We start from the raw sequence: 19,627 nt of genomic DNA, 5'->3' as shown, positions 1-19,627 counted from the left end.
CCTGCTCTCATGTTCCTAATTAGTCTCATTTAATTAATTATATACTGCAGCACATCTCCTTATTCCTGGCTTCCTCAGAATTTCATCGGCTTTGTTTCAAACTTGCAGAAAAGAGCAGTCCTCAGGTGCCGCTGCTCAGTTAGTTTTGTGACTTTAATGCCATTGTGGATTAAAACCACCTTCTTTGAATGCATAAATTAACTCACTGCAAGGAGTTTGTAGGACTTGCAACTCCCACAATGTACCACTGAACGTTTTACTGGATGTAATTTCTCTGTATTTCCCATTTCATAAAAGTGCTTTGTAATGCTGTTTGGTACATTATTGACATTATTCATGCTTTCAGCTGTTGTTTGATCTCAGTAAGGCATACCTGATAGCAAAAACAGCTTTCCAGCTGCCTCGTCATGCTCCCGTTACACCGAGATGCTTGATGTGCTAAAGAAAAGGTTCCATCAAATATTTACCAGCTGATCAACACAACACAATAGGGAAAGATCAAACCTTTGACTGAAAAGGTCAGCCACAGGCTCATTGAGTTTCCAGCGGGGAAAACAGAATTCTATCTGCTTGGCAAACGACAACATAGGATGCTTTTATTTTTTAGTCTTCAAGAAAACTTTTGTTATTGATTGCAATTTCTTCCTTAGAGCAATTTCTTTTATACTAAGTGACACATTTGATGCAAATATAGAATAAGTTGCAAGGAGATGTAGCTGAAATAAGCAAAAAAAAAAAAAAAAATTACATTACATAATAATGATTATGATCTATTTTTCTGCAATATAAGCATGAATTCTTAAATGGCTGCTTGTGTTGCTTTTGTATCAAGTGGCTGTGAGAGTGACCTGACTCTTTGGTGTCCTTTCGCTACTGACAGACGATCAGCTGTCAAAACTCAGGGCAAGATATAGTTTCCATCGTGATTAAAATTTCAGAGAAAAATCACACTTCTGAAAAAGTCTAAGCACAAAAATTGATTTTTTTTTTGTAATGTAACAGCTGCTGCAATGAAAATATTTATCTGCTCTGTGAGTAATTACATTTTCTCCTCCTTTGATTCGGGTTTGTTTCTAAAGGACCTGTTTGTGGTAGGGAAATGACAAGAAGTCGAGTTGACAGGCCTGGAGTGAGACAGTTAAATGCCCCTTGCTGCTCTGGATAATTAATAAATAAAGTACCAGGGGAGTCCTGTCATGGCTTCCTCTATGACAGGGGCTGTCTCCAGTGCGCTAAAGCATTAAATGACCAATTCCTGTCAGGCTAACTTCCACTGCACTCCCCTGGCACCCTCTCCCTCATTCTCCCTCTCTCTCTTCCCCTCTCACACACACTGTCTCTCTTTCTTCCAAAGAGAGCTACTTTGCTCTCTTTGCTCTGAGTTTTTCAGCGACTGATGGCTCTAGTTCATTTCTGCTGAATTAATTGGTCCCTGAATGAATTCTGTTGACAGGGCAATTCATCATGTGTTTGGCCTGACAGTGACTGGGGTGTTGGGAGTGTGGTGGTGGTGGTGAAGGAGGAGGAGGAGGAGGGGAGCTGCAAGAGAAGCTGGGGTTATAGGGGAGAAAGGATGGGGGTTGATGATTCTGCCCTCTCTTCCATTATATTCTCTTCTGCTAACTGGAATAGCTTGCATCAAATTCTGCTTTCCCTCCTCGCTTCTCTCTGAATATTTCCCAGTTCCCCGGTTACAGGCAAACAAACACACCTGGGTGACAGATCCAGCTGATTAGGGGAGCTCTTCTGTCTGCTTTGGAGGACATCCCCTTTACTGGCCAGTCAGGTAGCTAGCCCTGTTAGCTCAGGACCACTGCTGCCTGTTGTGTGGGACCTGACACGTTCGCTAAGTGAGGTGCATTGCATTAGGCTTTAATTGCATCATGTATCACACAATAGCCATTAGGGTAATTATTTACTGGTGAAGGGTAAATGAGGTTTGGCGCTGGGCTGAGCCAGCCTGGTTTTGGCAGTGGCGTGGGGCTCACCTATACGCTAACCGATCTAATAACTGGTCATTTAGAAATATGCTTTCATCCAAACCCCACTACCCACCCCCCCAGTCTCCTTTCCTCCCCCCTTTTTCTCACTCGCTTTCAGTCAAGCAGGGCACTTATTATGTCCAATCAATCAATGCTCACTCATTAGGAACCTCCCCTCAAGTATCCTCTGGATGGCCTCACACAGCAAGAGTCAAAAATTACCTCATAATTGCTGCTCAGGCATCATAACAAGCTAGGCTGCCCCACTGACACGGCCATACAAACAGGTCTAACACAGGAATTGATGGATACTGGAGAATCATATTATATATTGCCATATCCAATTAGATACAGCACATAAAGCAGCAGATCCATTCCCTCTTTTCATAACGTCCAAACCACTACTCGGATATGAAGACGTGAAAAGCATTTTCATATTTTCTCTACAGCTCCCCCTCCCCTCATCTTCTTCTTCATGTGTCACTGCAAATGATAACATCCTGAGGATTTATTGTACATTTGACACACCAGTAACCAAATTATAATTCAGTTGCTGCAGCATATTCATGGTACGGCTGTACAAATCACACAGAAAGGGTGTTCAGTCAGCAAGTATTAGCGTGGAGCAGCTCAAAAGGTCAACAGTTAGATTTGACACTGTGGTTTGGAGGTATATGAGCAATACTGTTACGATACCCTGGGAGGGTATCTTGTTACTGTCAAAACTACATTTTAACACATAGTCTACCACGTGTACAAGTCCAGCTTGTTTCCTTGAAACAGATCGTACATTTCTGAGATCATTCCAAATAGAAATATTTTTCTCTTGACTTGTACAATTCAGACATGCTGATTAAGGAGCAATCTGTAGAATGAGTTCTATGCATTTAAGTTATTACAGATTATTGAAGTGAGGAGTAATTGCATTAATGTCACAGTTAGATAAGGAATAAAAAGTAGATTATAAAAAGCTTTTCTCTCTCTCACTCAAGTAAATTGAAGTTTCATGTATATAATTAATCAAAATTTCAGCACTTGTGCACTAAATTGATTACTGACCTCGTTTTTTTCTTCTTTTTTCAATACAAGTAAGAACATTTTTGTTCAAACTTTGCCTTACTGGACTTTTTTCCCCCCAAGATCAAATACTCAATTTTATTTATACCCGCAAACTTACATTGGCTGAGAATATCTGAGGAAATGTCTGCACTTGTGTTTTCAAACCTATTAACTGAACGTTTGATGCGCAAAAAGCGTGACAGGTGCTGATTACAGCCAATCAGATCACCCCAACATTTTTATATATACAGTAAATAATATATATATTTATATTCAAGAGGATGGTGTTGTCATCTGGCATGCTGCAGTCAATTTGAGCTTGATTGACAGATTCGTCCAGGTTCACAGTTTATTGGTTTCAGAAGAGAGAGCCAGATATGCCAATTTAGACAGGAGAGTGACAAAAAAGTTTCCATCTAAATAGAACAATTCTGCTTCTGGGAATTCTCAGCTGGGAAGAGAAAAAGAGTCAAGCTCTCCTTTTTCCCTTCTTCCTCTAACAAGGGCTGTGAATGACAAACATGTACGACAGTTAGGGGCTGACAGAACATCAGCTTCTGATGCTTCACAGGGGAGCTATGAAATAAACAACAGCCAGAGAAATTGAATTACAAAGTAAAAAAAGAGTCTCTGCTCCAGGACCCAGAGGTATCAGGGCGCACCAGAGAACAGCTCAGCTCAGTATGTTTTAGAGAAGTGTGTTTTTCGGAGTCAATTTTTAAGTAAAATATGCTGTCGATAGCTATAATAAAATTGTCATTATATCACTCCTATCCAGAAGGTTAAACTCACTTTGTGCAATTAAAAGGAGTTTGAAAAAAGCATTTTGACTAAGAAACGGATGTTTGAGTTATTGTATTACACTTGCACATTCTGGCTCCTGTGCTTCTGGAGCCCAAATCCTTTGCAAATCACACAACGTTAATCAGGACAGTGTCCACTTGTTGTAAATCAATAATGATATAACTAAGTCATACGAAGCGGCAGCGGTGGAGGGATTACGGAGCGAAGAAAGAGTGAAAATAAGCTCTAAGAGGGATTTCATGCATAAATCTCTCGCTGCAACTTAGCACAAATTGAATTCAGGCACACTGCTAGAAAAATTAATTCAGCTTTACAAAGCGAGGAGAGGTTAAACACTTTATGTGCTGCTCAGTGATCCAAATCATGGAGAAAACATTCAGAGGCATTCTCACTGTAGTCTCTTTGTACTATGTGATCTTTATACCTGAAAAGTAAATACATTTATCTGAAAACAGCCTCATTAAGAGCTTGAATTCACTGATGCGTTCAGCTTTCTTTTTACCCATCAGCACGCAGACCTATGTTATTTGTCATCTCCACAAAAAAATAGAAATCAAATATATACTTAACATGGTAATGCTGTATTCTAACCTTCTATCTAGGATTTAAATTCACTGTACAAATGTACTAAACATTTTACTCACACAAAGTAGTTATAGGCATAAGAAAGAGGACATTCTGAATTAAATGTATTGTCAACTGTCAAATGAACTGGAATTTTACACTTTACATTTTATATTTTGCATTAGCATTAGAGAAACCATTCTTGTGCTGGGCTGTTTGAGGTATTGTTTGTCCAACAATCTCTCTGACTCCTTTTATTAATGTAAATGAGAGATCCAAACCACAAAATAAATATAAATTGGTATTTTGAGTTTTGTAGGAATTACATAATTATTTTGGAGGCAAAAAACAACAAATAATTTAAGCTTCAGATCTAAAACATTTAAGTAAATGCCATGTTCAAAACTGCAACAAGAAATACAGAAGATAACCCTTTTACAGACTGTTGACAGACAGACAGGACACCTAATAAAAAATAATCATTCACAAGAAAATATGCTTGAAAAGCACATTATTCAATATATAACAATGTTATTCTGAATTTCATTCCGTCAGCCTGTTTTAGAAAAGTTGGGAAAGTGTTACCAAAGTGTTACATCCTCAATAATTAAAGATCAAGAATATCTTTATTATCCCCAAGGGACAACCATTAAGAAAAATGAAATAAATAGACAATAAATATGCAAGAATGATACATTATGATTAAGAACATAGTGAGTTGTTCCAAAGGTGGGACAAATTTGTTTGTCCTGCATATACATTGTTTGTTCCCTTCCTAATTTCCATTTTTTTGTATGTTTCAGATCATTGAACAAATTTAAATATTAGTCCAAGGTAACACAAGTAAACAAAATGTAGTTTCTAAATTAATGTATTTGTTATTAAGGGGAAAAGGGGGAAAAGGGTCCTATACGAAAAAGTGATTGCCCCCTAAATTGAAAAACTGGTTGGGCCACCCTTAGCAACAAAAACTGCTAAGGGTGGCATTTACAATTACTGGCAATGAGTCTTTTGCAGTGTTGTGGAAGAATTTCAACCTACTCACCTTTGCAGAATTGTTGTAATTCAGTCACATTGGAGGGTTTCGAGCATGAACTGCCTTTTTAAGGTCATGTCACAGCATCTCAATCGGATTCAGGTTAGGACTTTGATTAGGCCACTCCGAAGTCTTCATTTTGTTTTTCTTAAGCCATTCAGAAGTTGACTTGCTGGTGTGTTTTGGATCCTGTTGCAGAACCCAAGTGCAATTCAGTTTTAGGTCACAAATAGATGCCCGGACATTCTACTATAGCATGTTTTGCTAGACACTAGAATTCATGGTTCCATTTACCACAGCAAGTCTTACAAGTCCCGAGTCAGCAAAACAGCCCCAGACCATTACACTGCTGCCACCATATTTTATTGTTTGTATGATGTTCCTTTTCGAAATGCTATGTTAGTTTTGTGCCTGATGTAACGGGATTCAAACCTTCCAAAAAGCTCAACTTTTGTCTTGTGAGTCTGCAGAGTATTTTTCCAGATGTCCAGATGAACCTTTATGTTCCTTTTGGTGGTTTTCTCCTTGAACTCTCCCATGGATGCCATTTTTGCCCAGCCTCATTCTTATTGTTGAATCGTGAACTCTGATCTTAAATGAGACATGTGATGCCTGCAGTTCTTTACTGTTTTCTGGGTTATTCTGTGACCTCCTGGATGTGTCATTAATGTGCTCTTGAAGCACTTTTTGTAGGCTGGTCACTCCTGGGAAGGTTCTCCACTGTTCCATATTTTCTCCCTTTGTGTATAATGGCTTTGTGGTTAACTGGAGTCCCAAGCCTTAAAATGGCTTTTTAACCCTTTCCAGTCAGATAGATGTCAGTGACTTTATTTCTCAGGTGTTTCTTTAAATCATGGCATGATGCGTTGCTTTTTGAGATCTTTTAGCCTGCTTCACTTTGTCAGGCAGCTTCTTGATTCAACAGGTCTGCCAGTAATCAGGCTTGAGTGTGTTTAATGAAACTGAACACAGCTTTCCAAAAAATGTGGTTAATCGCAGTCAATTCATGATTTAACAAGAGGGACAATTTACTTTTCACACAGGACCAGGTAAGCTTAGATAACTCCCCGAATCAATTAAATCATCATTTAAAAATGTCATTTTGTGTTTACTTGGGTTATCTTCGTCTAATATTGCATTTTTTTTTAAATGATCTGAAACATGTATGTGGGACAAATATGCAAAACACATCAGGAAGGGGGCAAAAACTAAACAACACTGTTTAAAGCATATATGTGGCATAGAGTATCTGCAGGCCTTCTTCAAAGTTTTCACTTTATACAGGTGAGTACGGTCATTCAGGGTCACACAGATGGCCGCCCCTCCCTGACTTAAGAACATGGTGCGTTGTGTAATGGCTTTGGCATTATACAGCAAAATAATGCACCCCTGTGACAATCCAGTGGAGAAACAATTATTTACCTTCCCATTTTTGTGACGTTCCAGATAAAAACAATCCATCAGACTACATCAGCAGACATCAAGCGGATCAGTGTTATGAATCCTCTCAAGTCTTCCCGCTAAAATGTGAAGTTGAATACAATTAAACTTTTGGGAAAAAATGAATAAAAACAAGCTGCGCAAAAGTTTTTGCATCCTCTAAATGTGGGAAAAACATATTTGGTAATGTGCCTACTGTATTGTCATAACCCCTCTTCTGTTTTAAGAACTTTTAGCTTGTTTAGCCACTGAGGCGACCAGTTGCTGCAGTTTTGAAAGCCAAATGTTTCCTCATTTTGCATGTCAAGGTTTTAGACATCTTTTGCTTTATATTTTGTCTCATAATGTGACAAATGTTTTTAATGGATGACTCGTTCAGATAGCAGGAAGACCAGTCATCCACCTTTCTGCCGAGCAGTCATGCTGTTGCACATGCAAAAGTGCTTGGCATTGTTATCCTGAATTGAGAAAGGCTTTCTCTGACAAAAGTCCTCCCATATATAGCAGCACGTGTTGGTCCTAAACCTGCATATATCATTCAATATTATTGTGGATTTCTCATATATTCTCTAATACACAGTGTTTGCACATTGTTTGTGTTCCTTTCCTTTCAATCAAACATTCATGATTTAGATTTTTAAATATTTATTTGCCATATCATTCTGCCTGCATCTTAAATGATCTCATGCTCATATATGTTTACTTCTTTGTGTGGTCAACTACAGACTTAAAATGAATTATTTTTTCATAAGTAATAGAATTTCTCAGTTTCAACTTTTGATATATTGTGATTTTGAATTTAACAAAAGGGTAAAATTATCAGCAAATAAACACACTCTATTTTTATTTAAATATTTGACAGTGAGTCTGACAATACATAATGTTAAAACACTCATAAATATATTCAGTTTTCTTTTTCTTATGTCATGGCTTTTCAGTATTTCTATAAAAAAACTTTGGAGTTTACCAACTTTGAATTCAACTTTACTTACTTTATATGTTTTGGGACACCTGTATATAATGGTAGATTGAATTTATCTGTACATTCAGTCTCATAGACCTTTTTAATAATTCATGATATACATATATATTTATTTATATGTTATAATTTTAACAAAGAACTGCAATATTATATAGAGCTTTAAGGATTCTTGTACACCTTATATTTTGTAGAGTGTAATTATGTATAGTCTATTTGACACTTCATATTTATTTTCATATCTGTATGCCTTATTCTTATAGCTCTCTACTTTATTTTATTTGTTATACTGTATTGTAGTTGCACACCAGGGGTCAGGGGTAATTGTGATTGTCATTTTGATCGTGTTTATGTACATGCAGAATTGACAGTAAAGCTGACTTTGACTTAGACGTTGACCATAATTTCACAAAATGAAGGTTCATTCTTTTATATAAATGGATTGAAATGCAGCCCTAAAATAATTAAGTAAAGAGAAGCTATACTTAATTGTTTACTTTTTAAATGTATCCAATAAATTTAAAATGATCATGTTTTTTTCTTTTCAAGTTAGGGCTCAAAAATATGAAAAATATCATAAATGTGACAAACAAAAGAAGTTTTGTTTTTAAAATTAGGAATTTTGATAAAATTTAGCTTGTACAGATGAGGATTTTTGTCACTTAGTTTGTTCCAGTAAATGCACAAATATAAAAAAAACAGTGAAAAACTTTCAAACATGATTTTCTTTTATGTGTGAAGTGATAAAAAATAGAAAAATATGAAATCCTCCCATTTAAGAAAATCTAACCAGTCAATTTTTTGTCTTTATGTGTAAATGTAATGATTATACGAGACAACCCGCAGGTCCTTTTGCGTAAAAGATTTCAGACACTTTTATTATTGTACAAGTGATATCAGCATAATGAAAGTGATAATACCCATGAACATGAAAGACATTTTTTCTTACTGTATTTACAGAGAAGTGTCTTCACATCACACACAAAGAATGCTTCTACAAAATGAACAATTTGTAAATAACATAACATTAAATAAACTCCACCTACCTTTAGGTTTACAGCTGAATATGCATATGATGACCATCTCTGCACTGCATAGAATTTATACATATACTTTTCCTCATGAACAATGCGGGTTTTTTTCCTAATAATAATAATAACAATAATACTGCTCTCGTGATGCATATAGGCGGCCTGTAAATAAACATTAATGAGAACTAAGTCTTTGGCAAATGCAAATACATTCACTTGACAGATGAAGAAACCATCATTCCAGCTTGATTCAAACAAATGACTTGGCCTGAAACATGTTGGAGGGGGACGAGGGGGCTAAAGTTAGGAAGGAGCATGTTTAAGGCATTTAGCTGAAAACGTCGCCCTGCTTTTTGATTTTATTGGAGTCATCAGAATCATCTTATCAGAGTGAATCTGAACGCTTCAGTTATCAGACTAGACAAATGATGATAGTGTTTTTACTTGGGATGGCTGTTATATCCTTTTTTTGTGGTTGAATGCCAAAGACTTAATCAACTTAAATAGAAATGTAAGCTGTGAGAACATAGTATAGTGCACGTCAAGGCAGTGACATGATGGGCCTTGAAATACAAGATTAACTGTAAGTGCCTTTTGGACTTACAGCCAGTTTTGTGAAATAAAGCAAAGATGCATGTCAGTTTTCTGCATAATAACGCTCCAGTGTTGCAAACCTCCAAAATAGTGCAAAATTAACAAAAAAAAAAAAACACAAAAAAAGTTTTGCCTGATGACCTCTTGAATCCTGACAAATAAGACATAGTGAAACACTAGCCAAGCAGTCTGCAGTTGAGTCATTACGAATTATAAAAATGAAATAAAAAAATCATTTTAAGAATATATTTACTAGTTTCTCGAAGTCTTGCAAATAGCGGGCCATGGTGCTATATAGTCATGGCTCCATCTATTTTCAAACGGATGTTTCTTTATTTATTTCATTTTCATTTTTACATCTTGATTGTGTATCACAGAGAACATGTCCTAATCTTCTCATGGCATCAAAAGCGATCGATTTACTCATGCTGGATGTTCAGTCGGTGACTGTTCAAATGGATAAAATCAACATTAGGCTGCCACAGCCTGCACGTGTTGCTGCTAATCTCCTCTGATCTCTCTGCACTGCCGTTTGAATCGAGAGGGAGACAAATTGGAAAAGTGGGGAAAAAAGGCTGCTGCTACATTTTAAGCTCTGGACAGTGTCCCTGCTGAGAGCCTTCAAGAAAAAGGAATGTACAGTATTGATCCGTGATGGGATGAAACTGTGGTACTGCTAAAGGGGGAAAGAATTCTTGACTTTTCTTTTCTTTTTTTAGAGTCTTTTTCCTTTTATTTTATTTTTTAAATCACTGCATTTAGCCACAAGTTTCATCATGTGTGTAGCAACTTTCACTGTCCGTGATGATGTCTTGGAGATTAAGTTTGGCTTTGATGGTCCAACAAAGCTGCGATGAGAGAGGACTGAAGTTGTCACAAATCCCAAAAACCGTTTAGTTTCTTTTTGTGTGAGCCAGGAATATTTTATGCGCAGTTGCTCAGTGTCCAGTGGACCATGCTGCTCACACCGGGGCAATATGGAGGCTGAGGCCATGGTCCTGCAGGTTGATTTGGTTTCCATGGTAACTAGTGACGGTCATAGGCAGTGGCAGCAGTGGGAGGGGCGGAGCCTCTCGATGCGGCACTATAATAATAAGGGGAACCTGAAAGTTAACAGAAGAACGAACCATTTGAAACAACAAATACAGTTTTCACTGCCATTTACCAAATATATCAATATTAATATTATAATGTGTAATACTGGGTTTCATCATTCAAGTCACATCATACTGACCATTTACTAAGACCTGTTCCCCACATTTATTGTTTTTACCACCTGCCAAGGTTTCCATACTGGAACTTTTGAAACAATCCTTGATTTTAGACCAGCAAAATTAGGATTTTCCTTTAAAGTTTACTTAAATGTTGTTTACTTAACTAGCTATAAACAACTAAGAAAGGTTGCATCTTAAGCATTTCACATTTTTTATGCTTTCTAAATCATTTGATTTACATTTGAATCTGCAAATGCTGTAATCAAAAAAGAGACACGCTAAAGCTACGTGTCACAGACAAAAGGTCACCTATTGTACGTAGAAGACATGACATGAAGATTTTTTTGGTTTTAGTATAGCAATATCAGCAAAATGATTTTACGTCAGTAAATTACTCAACTGTTGTCCTAACATAATTTTTCAAATATAACACTTTAACATTTAGGATCGTAGGAGGATGTTCAAGGGGACCTATTGTGCTCATTTCTAGCGCTTTAATTTCTATCATTCCACTCTACCAGAGTAGTTTTGCATGATTCTCTGTTCAAATTAGTCTTTATTTCTCTGCTACTGGGCCTTAATTCATCTACAGTCTGAAACAAGATTTTTAACTCCTGTCCCTTTAAGACCACCATCCAGATAAGACAGCTGTCTCCTGATTGGCTGCAACTTGCAAACAGAAGGCTTGAAGAGCAGGTGGGTGGGGCTCGTGTGTTCACAACCAGGGACAGGATCATCATATTAGTGATATCCTGGATCATACATATCCAAAACTGCCTTAAACTCAGGATTTAGAGCAATGTAATCTGAGCTATTAAACATACTCTAACCTCATTATTGGAAACATATAAGAATCCGTCGTTGTAATAATATAGAAATGACAGAAAATAGTAGGTCAGTTTTAAGGATTAGCTCAAGCTTTACTTGGTCAAGATAATACAAAATAACACTTGCAACAAATATCTATTTTAATACAGGTGGTGTTTTGTGTTTTATTTAAACATAACCCTCAAAAGCACTGAAGCACTAAAAAGCAAGTATTGCTCTTGTTAGCGCTCCAGCTGTAATGCTTTGGGATGTATAAATATCCTAAGACTTCCATGTCTGCAAGGCTACAACTGGACTATCGCTGATCTAGTAAATGGTCAATTAATCATTCTCATCAAGTTTCTCGCTCTCTACTCACTTAGTAATGCTGGGTTGCTGAATCGCCAGGCTTCATTGTAGGTTGTGTACTGTGGATGACTGTAGGGGTTCCCCGAAAACTCACTCCCTGCAAAACAAAAACAACAAATCAATTAGCATTTCAATGCATCAAACCATTACCCCCTTCACATGCAGTCATTTCTCGTCATTCAAAACAGGATGCAATTTGTGGGTGGAAATGATAGTCATCGATGTGAGACCAGTCAAGCAAGTAATTTATTTCTTTTTCATTTCACTTAAGTTATGCAACACTGAACAATACAGGATGTGACACTGAAGGCGGCTTTTCCCTGTCCCATTTATGGATATCAAGCCATTCTTCTTCCTCCAGTATATTCCAAAACAGTCTAATAAACACAGAGTGGTAATAAACAGTTTCATGCATACGTTTTTGATATGCTGCAATAAATCCTGCAGCCTTTCTTGGAGGAGTTTTAACATCTCCAGTCTGAAAGCCCTCTGGTCTGAACTCTGATGTTTCTTGCAACAGAAGTACCTTGGAGCATGTCAGTGAGCACCGCTGCTGGTTCAACACGTTTCTTTCTTTTACGAGATAATAAAGGCCAGATTTTATATGGAGCTGGTGAGAAATGGCTTTGCTTTAACAGTGTTTTGTGCCTGTCACTAAATCTTAGTGGTTGTGTATAGGATGAATCAGTTGTAACACAAAACCACAAGCCATGGGATTAAGGTCCTCATCTTTTGCTTGGTGCCACATAGGAACAAATGGAAAGTAAAAGTATGTTTGACTTGTCTCTTTTCCACCCACATGATTTAACAGTTTTATTAGCTGAAATCAAAAAGTAAATCTGGGCTGCGCTACCGCCCAGGGCTCCCACATCACCCTTTGTTTTTACTGCTGCCTTGGCTATTATGGGATCAAGCTTTTGAAGAAGAATATGAAAAAAAAGAACAGAAATTAATTTATATTGTCTCTATATTCTCAATATTTTCAAAAATAAACTACTAATTTAAAAAATAACGTGATTAAATAATATAATAAATAATTTATAAATAAATAATAAATAATCTAGCAACATAGCATTACATGTAAGTCATCCAGTTCTAAGAATACCACGAATTTTATTTTACCCACTGTTACATTAAAGCAGGGCTAGATGAAATATGGATGATGCTATGTAATTTGGGTGTACCTACCCTTTAAGAAATACCCTTACCCTTTACAAAAGCATTTGTTTAGTGCTTTGAGGACTAAGTTACCACTAGGTTTTATGAAATGCTCCTTTTTAGTCTACCTTCAAATCACAAAACAACAACAAATGGAAAATAAATGCAACCTCCTTGGCTGAGAATATAATAAAAAATGTCATGGCAGCCCTTTATAATGGAAGAAAAAGGAACAGCCAGAGTCTGTGATGGGGTGCCTGATTGGTAAATGATATGCTAACACAATGCACACTTGACTGATTTCCTTGTCCATGTGGTTTAATCACGTCAAAGCAAAATGCTGGCTGTGCTTTGCTGAAAACGTGTGCTTCGATGCTGGAGCTGAAGAAGCGTATAAAGCCCGGCACCAAAACTGCATCTTTGCCCTGTTCCTGGCAGTGAAACACAAACCTGACCTCCTCAGAGAGACAATGATTTGAATATTTACCGGGCTCTCATGCCTCTGCCTTTTGACCCTTAACTGTTTGCTGTGAACCTGAACTGCAGGTTAAGTAGAGGAGAGTAAAGGGATATGCTCTGGAGCGCAGAGGCTGGGGAAGGCTGCTGGTGCTGTTTATCGAGGCCGCTGAGAACGGCCACCAGAGGAGATGATGAGCCAACAGGACCAGGAAGATGAGAAGGAAGAGAGTTTGACCATGCTCTTCCCTTTCTTTGATCACCTACTCAGCTTGTCTGATCCAATCATATGCACACATAATATAAGAATATGTGAATCCCTTATTCTACAGGTCAATATTCATTTAAATATTATACATCTTCTACAAATGTTTTGAGGGCAACGCCAACTGTTAAATAATCCCTAATGACAATATAAAACAGTTCATCTCTTACCAGGAACCATTCCAGCGAGCGTGGAGGTTGGGTAGCTGCCCTGGCCTGTAGGGGGAACGTGAGGGGGATAGCCAGGTAAGGTTGTGTTGGCCATATCCCGACCTGCAGAGACAAAACAAAACAAACAGAAAAAAAACTCAGCTGTGATCTAGAAAATCTTCTGTTTAAGATTGGTGACGCTGTAACGTACAAATGAATCCTTAACACTTGAGTGAAAAGAAACATTTCCATCTTTAAAGCAAGAAGCAAAGTGTTCTTTTTTTAAGCTTTGAGAATTGAAAATCTGAACTTTTTTATATTCTGCTTGAGTGGCTGCTTTCAGAGTCTGATATTATTAAAAAAATATGTAGAGTCTGAATCTGCTGAGCAAATAAGTAGCTGTTCCTGCAAAATAAAGGTTGTTAGAAGCAAACTTAAGTGCGGTTAGCCACTTTCACCTCTGCTTTCAGCCTCCCATTCTCAAAATGCAAATGTGCAATTACACAACACAACCATTACCCCCTGTTTCTGTGGATGCCATGACTCACCACCACCACCACAAGTCAGTCAGTACAAAACTCCAGATTTCAGTTACCAGAAAGCATCAGCCTGCCTCTAATAGGTGAACTAAAAACAAACTAACAGCTGCTGCTTCCAATCAACCGAATCCTAGTCACGTATATATGTCTCCTCATTAAACAATTCAAACTTGTCTAAATATGGCAGCCTTTAGTAAACCCCAGAAGTCTCTCTTTTTTGTAGTGGCTGTAAAGGCAGAGCACGCAGGCCCCTCCGCAGAGCGTCACCCGTCTGGCTGCAGATATTCAGCTCTGTAATTGAGAGTGACGGTTGGACGGTCCTCGTTGGCCATAGGGACATTCGGACTACGGCACGTAACCCCATTTACCACAGCGGCTGGGGTAAGAGAGGCCCCTGCTATATTGTCAACTGTGAGGGTGACTTGGACTCACAGGGAAAAATCATCTCCCACTGGAGCTTTAATGAGGAAGTACAGGATAAAATGCACCATAACACCAGAGGACAACAGTTGTTCATGTTGTTGATGCTACAGAAAAAAAAAGAAAATTATAGTCTGGCACCAGATCCAAATCCAAGTTTACTTTTTCATCTTACGAGGCAAAAAGTGTTTACTGGTAAATGCAGTTTTCCCTCAAACAATGTTTTTGACTCTGCAGTTGCGCTATGCATGATTTGTCTCACTTTTAATGTCTGTGACTCTGTACCTCTAACAAAATGAGAGATATGCAAAGCAATAACTATATAATAGAATAAAACAATCAACAAAACAAAAAAGGTAACTCAAATGTACTGCCAGTAAGCATAAAACACAGAAAAAATATACAAAAAATTATGGAACAAACACATTATTTGTTTATTTCAAGGATGTGGGAATGATACTTTTGGCTAATGATGTACCACTACTACAAGCTGGCAGGAATACTGGCTATGCTGAGGGATGTGGGGGCCAGGGACTGGAAAGGTTAGTGGTAAAACTGGCAAAGAAACACGGTGGCAGGCCCACAAGGCCAAGATCTGCCAGAGAGGACCAGGAGGACGAGGGTTAGTAGTAAAAGAAGCCGTGGAAGCTTTGAATGGCTACTTAATGCAAAGAGGGCATGGAGAGTTGAGGCTCTCTTTGTTTGTTTGTTTGTTTTTTGGTCAAATAGGAACCAATACAAAGGATTAACAGCAGCTGACACTGTTTTCATTGTTTTCCTGCTCAACTACAGTGCTGCCCTTCTATTTTACAGCTATAATTAAAGTATCTAGAATATGATGTATACAACAGTATTTATTCAGTGATTAAAATCATCTCCAGGCTGACCTGCTGGCCTCATTTACTTAAAATATAACTCATATAATCCATGTTAACTCTTGAAAAAGACTCTTATGTATAATATTAATGTTATGATGCATTTTTGTGTTGTTATTGTGATTATTGGGCTCCTGCTCATTCTTGTAAAATTACTGATCCTAAAACTTACACCAGTGGAAATTCTAACAGCAAAAAAACAAACAAAAACAAAAACAAAACAAAACAAAAATACCAATCTTAATCAAGGTTTTCAGCTTCACCATAAAATGAACCCTTAAAATATGAATATTAATAAAAAAATAGTTCTTATAAATTTCTTTTTGTCTGAATTTGTCACTCGATGACACAAATTTGCCACTCTGTTGTTCAGCAGAAAAAATATTTATTCACAGGTTTGTTCAAAGTTACAATGTAAACCACAAAGCTGTAAAATAGTACATGAAAGGAAATAGGAACTTGTGAATTTGCTCTAAAAACACTTCCCCCCAAAAAGAACTTTTTCATTTGTGATCACAAATTGTCTGAAAAAGAAACGATTAAATCTTATGTCCAACAACTGTTCCCTATTGTTTGCAAATCTCCACACTGATCGTTGTATTGTACGAGGGTCTGCTGAGATTTATCTTTTGCTTAAAGCGCTGAAACTCAAGGGCTGCAGAGTTAAAGAGCTTTACAGAAAAGAGTGAGGTCATGCTGGACCTTTCATTTATAATAAGAATTAGTTAGCCACAAGCCAGTGCACATAAGTCAAAGGGAGCCGTGGGAGTACTGTAGGTGGGGGGTCCAGCAGGGTTGAGGCCATTGTGTATGTGTGTGTGTGTGTGTAGACACTGGTAACTATTGTCTAGCTGTCTCCCTAAACACTGACACTATCTTTTCTTCATTATTATTGCAGCAGCTACAGCTGGCTCATATGTTTAATAAAAGTAAATACTCTAATCTCTTCATTAACTTCTGAAAAATATAATCACCACAGGATCTGCTTTTGCTTGCAGTTTTAATTTATTTTCTTCAGAAATAATAGCATACTGCAGTTCAATTCGGCTTCTTTTATGCTGCATGAAGTCACAGCTGTACTGTAGTCATCGACGGGCACTTTATATTTTAAATAACCAAGCAAGACTTGATAACAGTTTTATGAAAGCTGATTTTACTATAACTTTGGATGAAGGAGTCATTATATTTTTCCTCTTGTGACACTGCTTCCAATCTGGGATGTTATTGTTTTATTTCTGAATTTTAAAAAAATGTGTCCAACTGAAACCGGAAATGAACATTATTGGGGTTGTCAATGTGCACGAAGTAAGTGTAACTACGTCAAAAATAAACAAAACAAAATCACTAAACAAATAAAAAAAAGTATTTGATTTTGTTTAGTCAATTCATCAATATTGGACCTAAAACTGATCCAGTCAATCAGATCAGTGAAGCAATACTTCAGCCTTCATTTCCTCTCCAAAAAGTGCCAATTTTGCCATAATTTTGCTTAGCGATTAGAATAAATTAATAAAAGAAAGGACTTTAACATGCAAAACATGGAAGGTTTACCCATTAAAAACAGTTAATAAAGGTGTTTTAAAGGTATGTTTGCCAAGCTTCTGTGCTGATAACCACCTGTGCCGAATCCTGCTTTTGTATATTCCAGGATGCAGTTGGCAGTGACTGCCAGCAGCTCTGTTACTGTTGCTTTATGTCCCCTTTAAAACCCTCTTTCAGAGAGGCACCGATTTGGAGAACTCTCTGTACAGCAATGATAGCCTCATTAGCTGCTTCCTAGCCTTTGTTGTTTTTGCAACAGAGATGTGTGTCCAGATTCTCATTAAAAGATGGCTTTCTTTATATTGTCTGTTTCCTCTGACAGTCCCCTTAGATTGAACGCCAGCAAATCGAGCTATTTATTTTCCCCTGTCCTCTTTTTTTTTCTTTCTTTCGCTGCAAAAATCAATTCAAAGATTTTTTGGTTCGCTGTTACAAAAGCCTGTTGATTTCTGTCTTCATTTGAGAAGCAGCTCGAGCTGGGAATACTGTGTTATATTTCATAAACATAGAGGATTTCTTGTGAACATATTTGACCCCCCGAAAAAAGCAAACTTTGAAGTACACAGAGTGACTAAAAACACATATTATTTTAGCATGGAAAAACTGACTCGTGGGTTTTATCTGAACCCACAACCAGAAACATTATGCACTAACAACTACTCAATTTCTTAAAACACAAAGGGAAAACCGGGGTGACCTTCTTGTTATTTGGCACACGAACAAAGTCATTTGTGAATGACTCTTTTGCTTGCAAGAGTATTAAATTTACCATGACAGGGACACCTTCATGTTTGCTACAACAACAACCAAAAATCTTTGACCTCCATTTTCTAGGCTATATGCAGAATGGGGCAATTTATCACGAGCCAAAAAATCTCAGCACCCTAATTAATTACAACTAAGTAAAGAATGTTTGGAGAGCCAAATTGCTTTAATTCCCCGAACACCGGCTGAAAGTCATTCATTATCAAATGTGTGCTCAAAGGTTAGTTTGCTTTTCTGAAGATGAAATAAGCATTAATTTCGGAGCCTGCGTTTTCCCCTGTGGGAAGACACGGGAGCGATTTGTCACGAGGCCACACATCACTGATGGCAGGTTCACTGTCTGATCATTGCTCGCTGCTCACTGGACAACGGCAGGTCTTGACGCTTTCTGTGTAGTTCACCCTGAGAGCACTCGCTCAGCTTAACTGAATGTAAAGTGTGGCTAGTTGTGTTTGCTGGATGAGATTTTGTTTAATAGCAGGACGGTATAAAAGGGGTGTACAGAAGCAGCTGCTTGAGGAGGAGAGGTGTCATTGACACAGGGGCTTTAAGCCATTGGTGGCCTCCATTAACAGGCCCAGCAGGGAATATGTTTAAAGAGTCTTCAGTATGCGGCCAATGAGCGGAGATGTGTAAAACTCCCACTGAACGCTCATGGGAATTTTAAGAGGGCTCTTAAGTCTGAAGCAGCATCAAGAAAACAGGTGGGCTCTGGCTAATTTCAGGAAATACAGAAACGCTCTATAGAAATAGTGGACAATCGGCCGTATCGAGACCATCTCTCCATTTATTTCTCAAAATACACACAAAAAAAGTTCCGAGCTCCTCCCTCCGCTATTCACAAATTCACCCACGGCTCACACTATTTGAATTTTAAGCAGTTCGACTGAACAAGAATAAGAAGCACTTGAGATGAAATCCATCTCTCGAAGGGAATTCATCAAAGAAATTACTTCCCATATCAACAATAGAAATTACCTCACAATATGCAATTGTCCTATCCACATATTCATGGAACCCTTTGGTGTTTTTATGGGGTAAGAGGGACTATTTAGCAGGTAATACAGCATTAATGTGGAGGAAAGGGAGAGAAAAAAAGCGTTTTAATGGAAGTGGCTTCTTGCCTCTGAATTTCGATGATGTGCACAATGCCCTTAAATCCCTTTCTTATTTGAGCCTGCTTTGCAGGTACTTTTGAGCCTTAATAGGATAAGCAGAGGACACAAAAGATTTCTATCTCTGAAGTCTTTCAGTTCACTGAGAATCCCGATCTCTGGCAATGAACACTTCATGAATCATTCATTTTTAATAGATTATGCAAATTCCAGGACATAAAATCAACAAGATCAATAACTGCAGGCATTTTAATTGGTGTTCAAAAACACATTTTTAAGCACGAACATAATCTGCAGTTCTTTCCCGCGTAAAGACACAATTAATTTGAAATTGGATCTCAGCCTAAATACTGCAGATAATTTGCCACTTTTTGCAAGGCTTAAAATTCCTCTGGTGAGCTTATCGCTGGCAAGTAAACTGTAATACTCAGCCATTAGAGAGACCACACACCTGAATATCACCT

General features: G+C 37.7%; 1 protein-coding gene and 1 long non-coding RNA gene across 3 annotated transcripts in view; one reads left to right on the top strand and one right to left on the bottom strand.

The window, feature by feature from the left end:
- The window catches only part of LOC120441389, a 62,859-nt gene that overhangs the window by 33,778 nt on the left and 9,454 nt on the right, over window positions 1-19,627 (top strand). The window lies entirely within an intron of this gene.
- The window catches only part of pax2b (paired box 2b), a 29,598-nt gene continuing 18,797 nt past the window's right edge, over window positions 8,827-19,627 (bottom strand). Inside the window, exons 8-10 of one of the 2 annotated variants that reach the window (XM_039616157.1) lie at window positions 13,929-14,030; window positions 11,890-11,976; window positions 8,827-10,592 (exon numbers count right to left, since the gene is read on the bottom strand). In XM_039616157.1, the coding sequence (XP_039472091.1) occupies window positions 10,516-10,592; window positions 11,890-11,976; window positions 13,929-14,030 (266 nt within the window). In that variant the 3' untranslated portion in view covers window positions 8,827-10,515. The remainder of the gene's footprint in view (window positions 10,593-11,889; window positions 11,977-13,928; window positions 14,031-19,627) is intronic. The other variant, XM_039616156.1, reaches the window with a different exon arrangement.

The sequence above is a fragment of the Oreochromis aureus genome, linkage group 8 (genome assembly GCF_013358895.1).
Source record: "Oreochromis aureus strain Israel breed Guangdong linkage group 8, ZZ_aureus, whole genome shotgun sequence".
NCBI lineage: Eukaryota > Metazoa > Chordata > Actinopteri > Cichliformes > Cichlidae > Oreochromis > Oreochromis aureus.
Note: the sequence above shows the minus strand (reverse complement) of the source record. Positions and strands in the feature narration are given on the sequence as shown.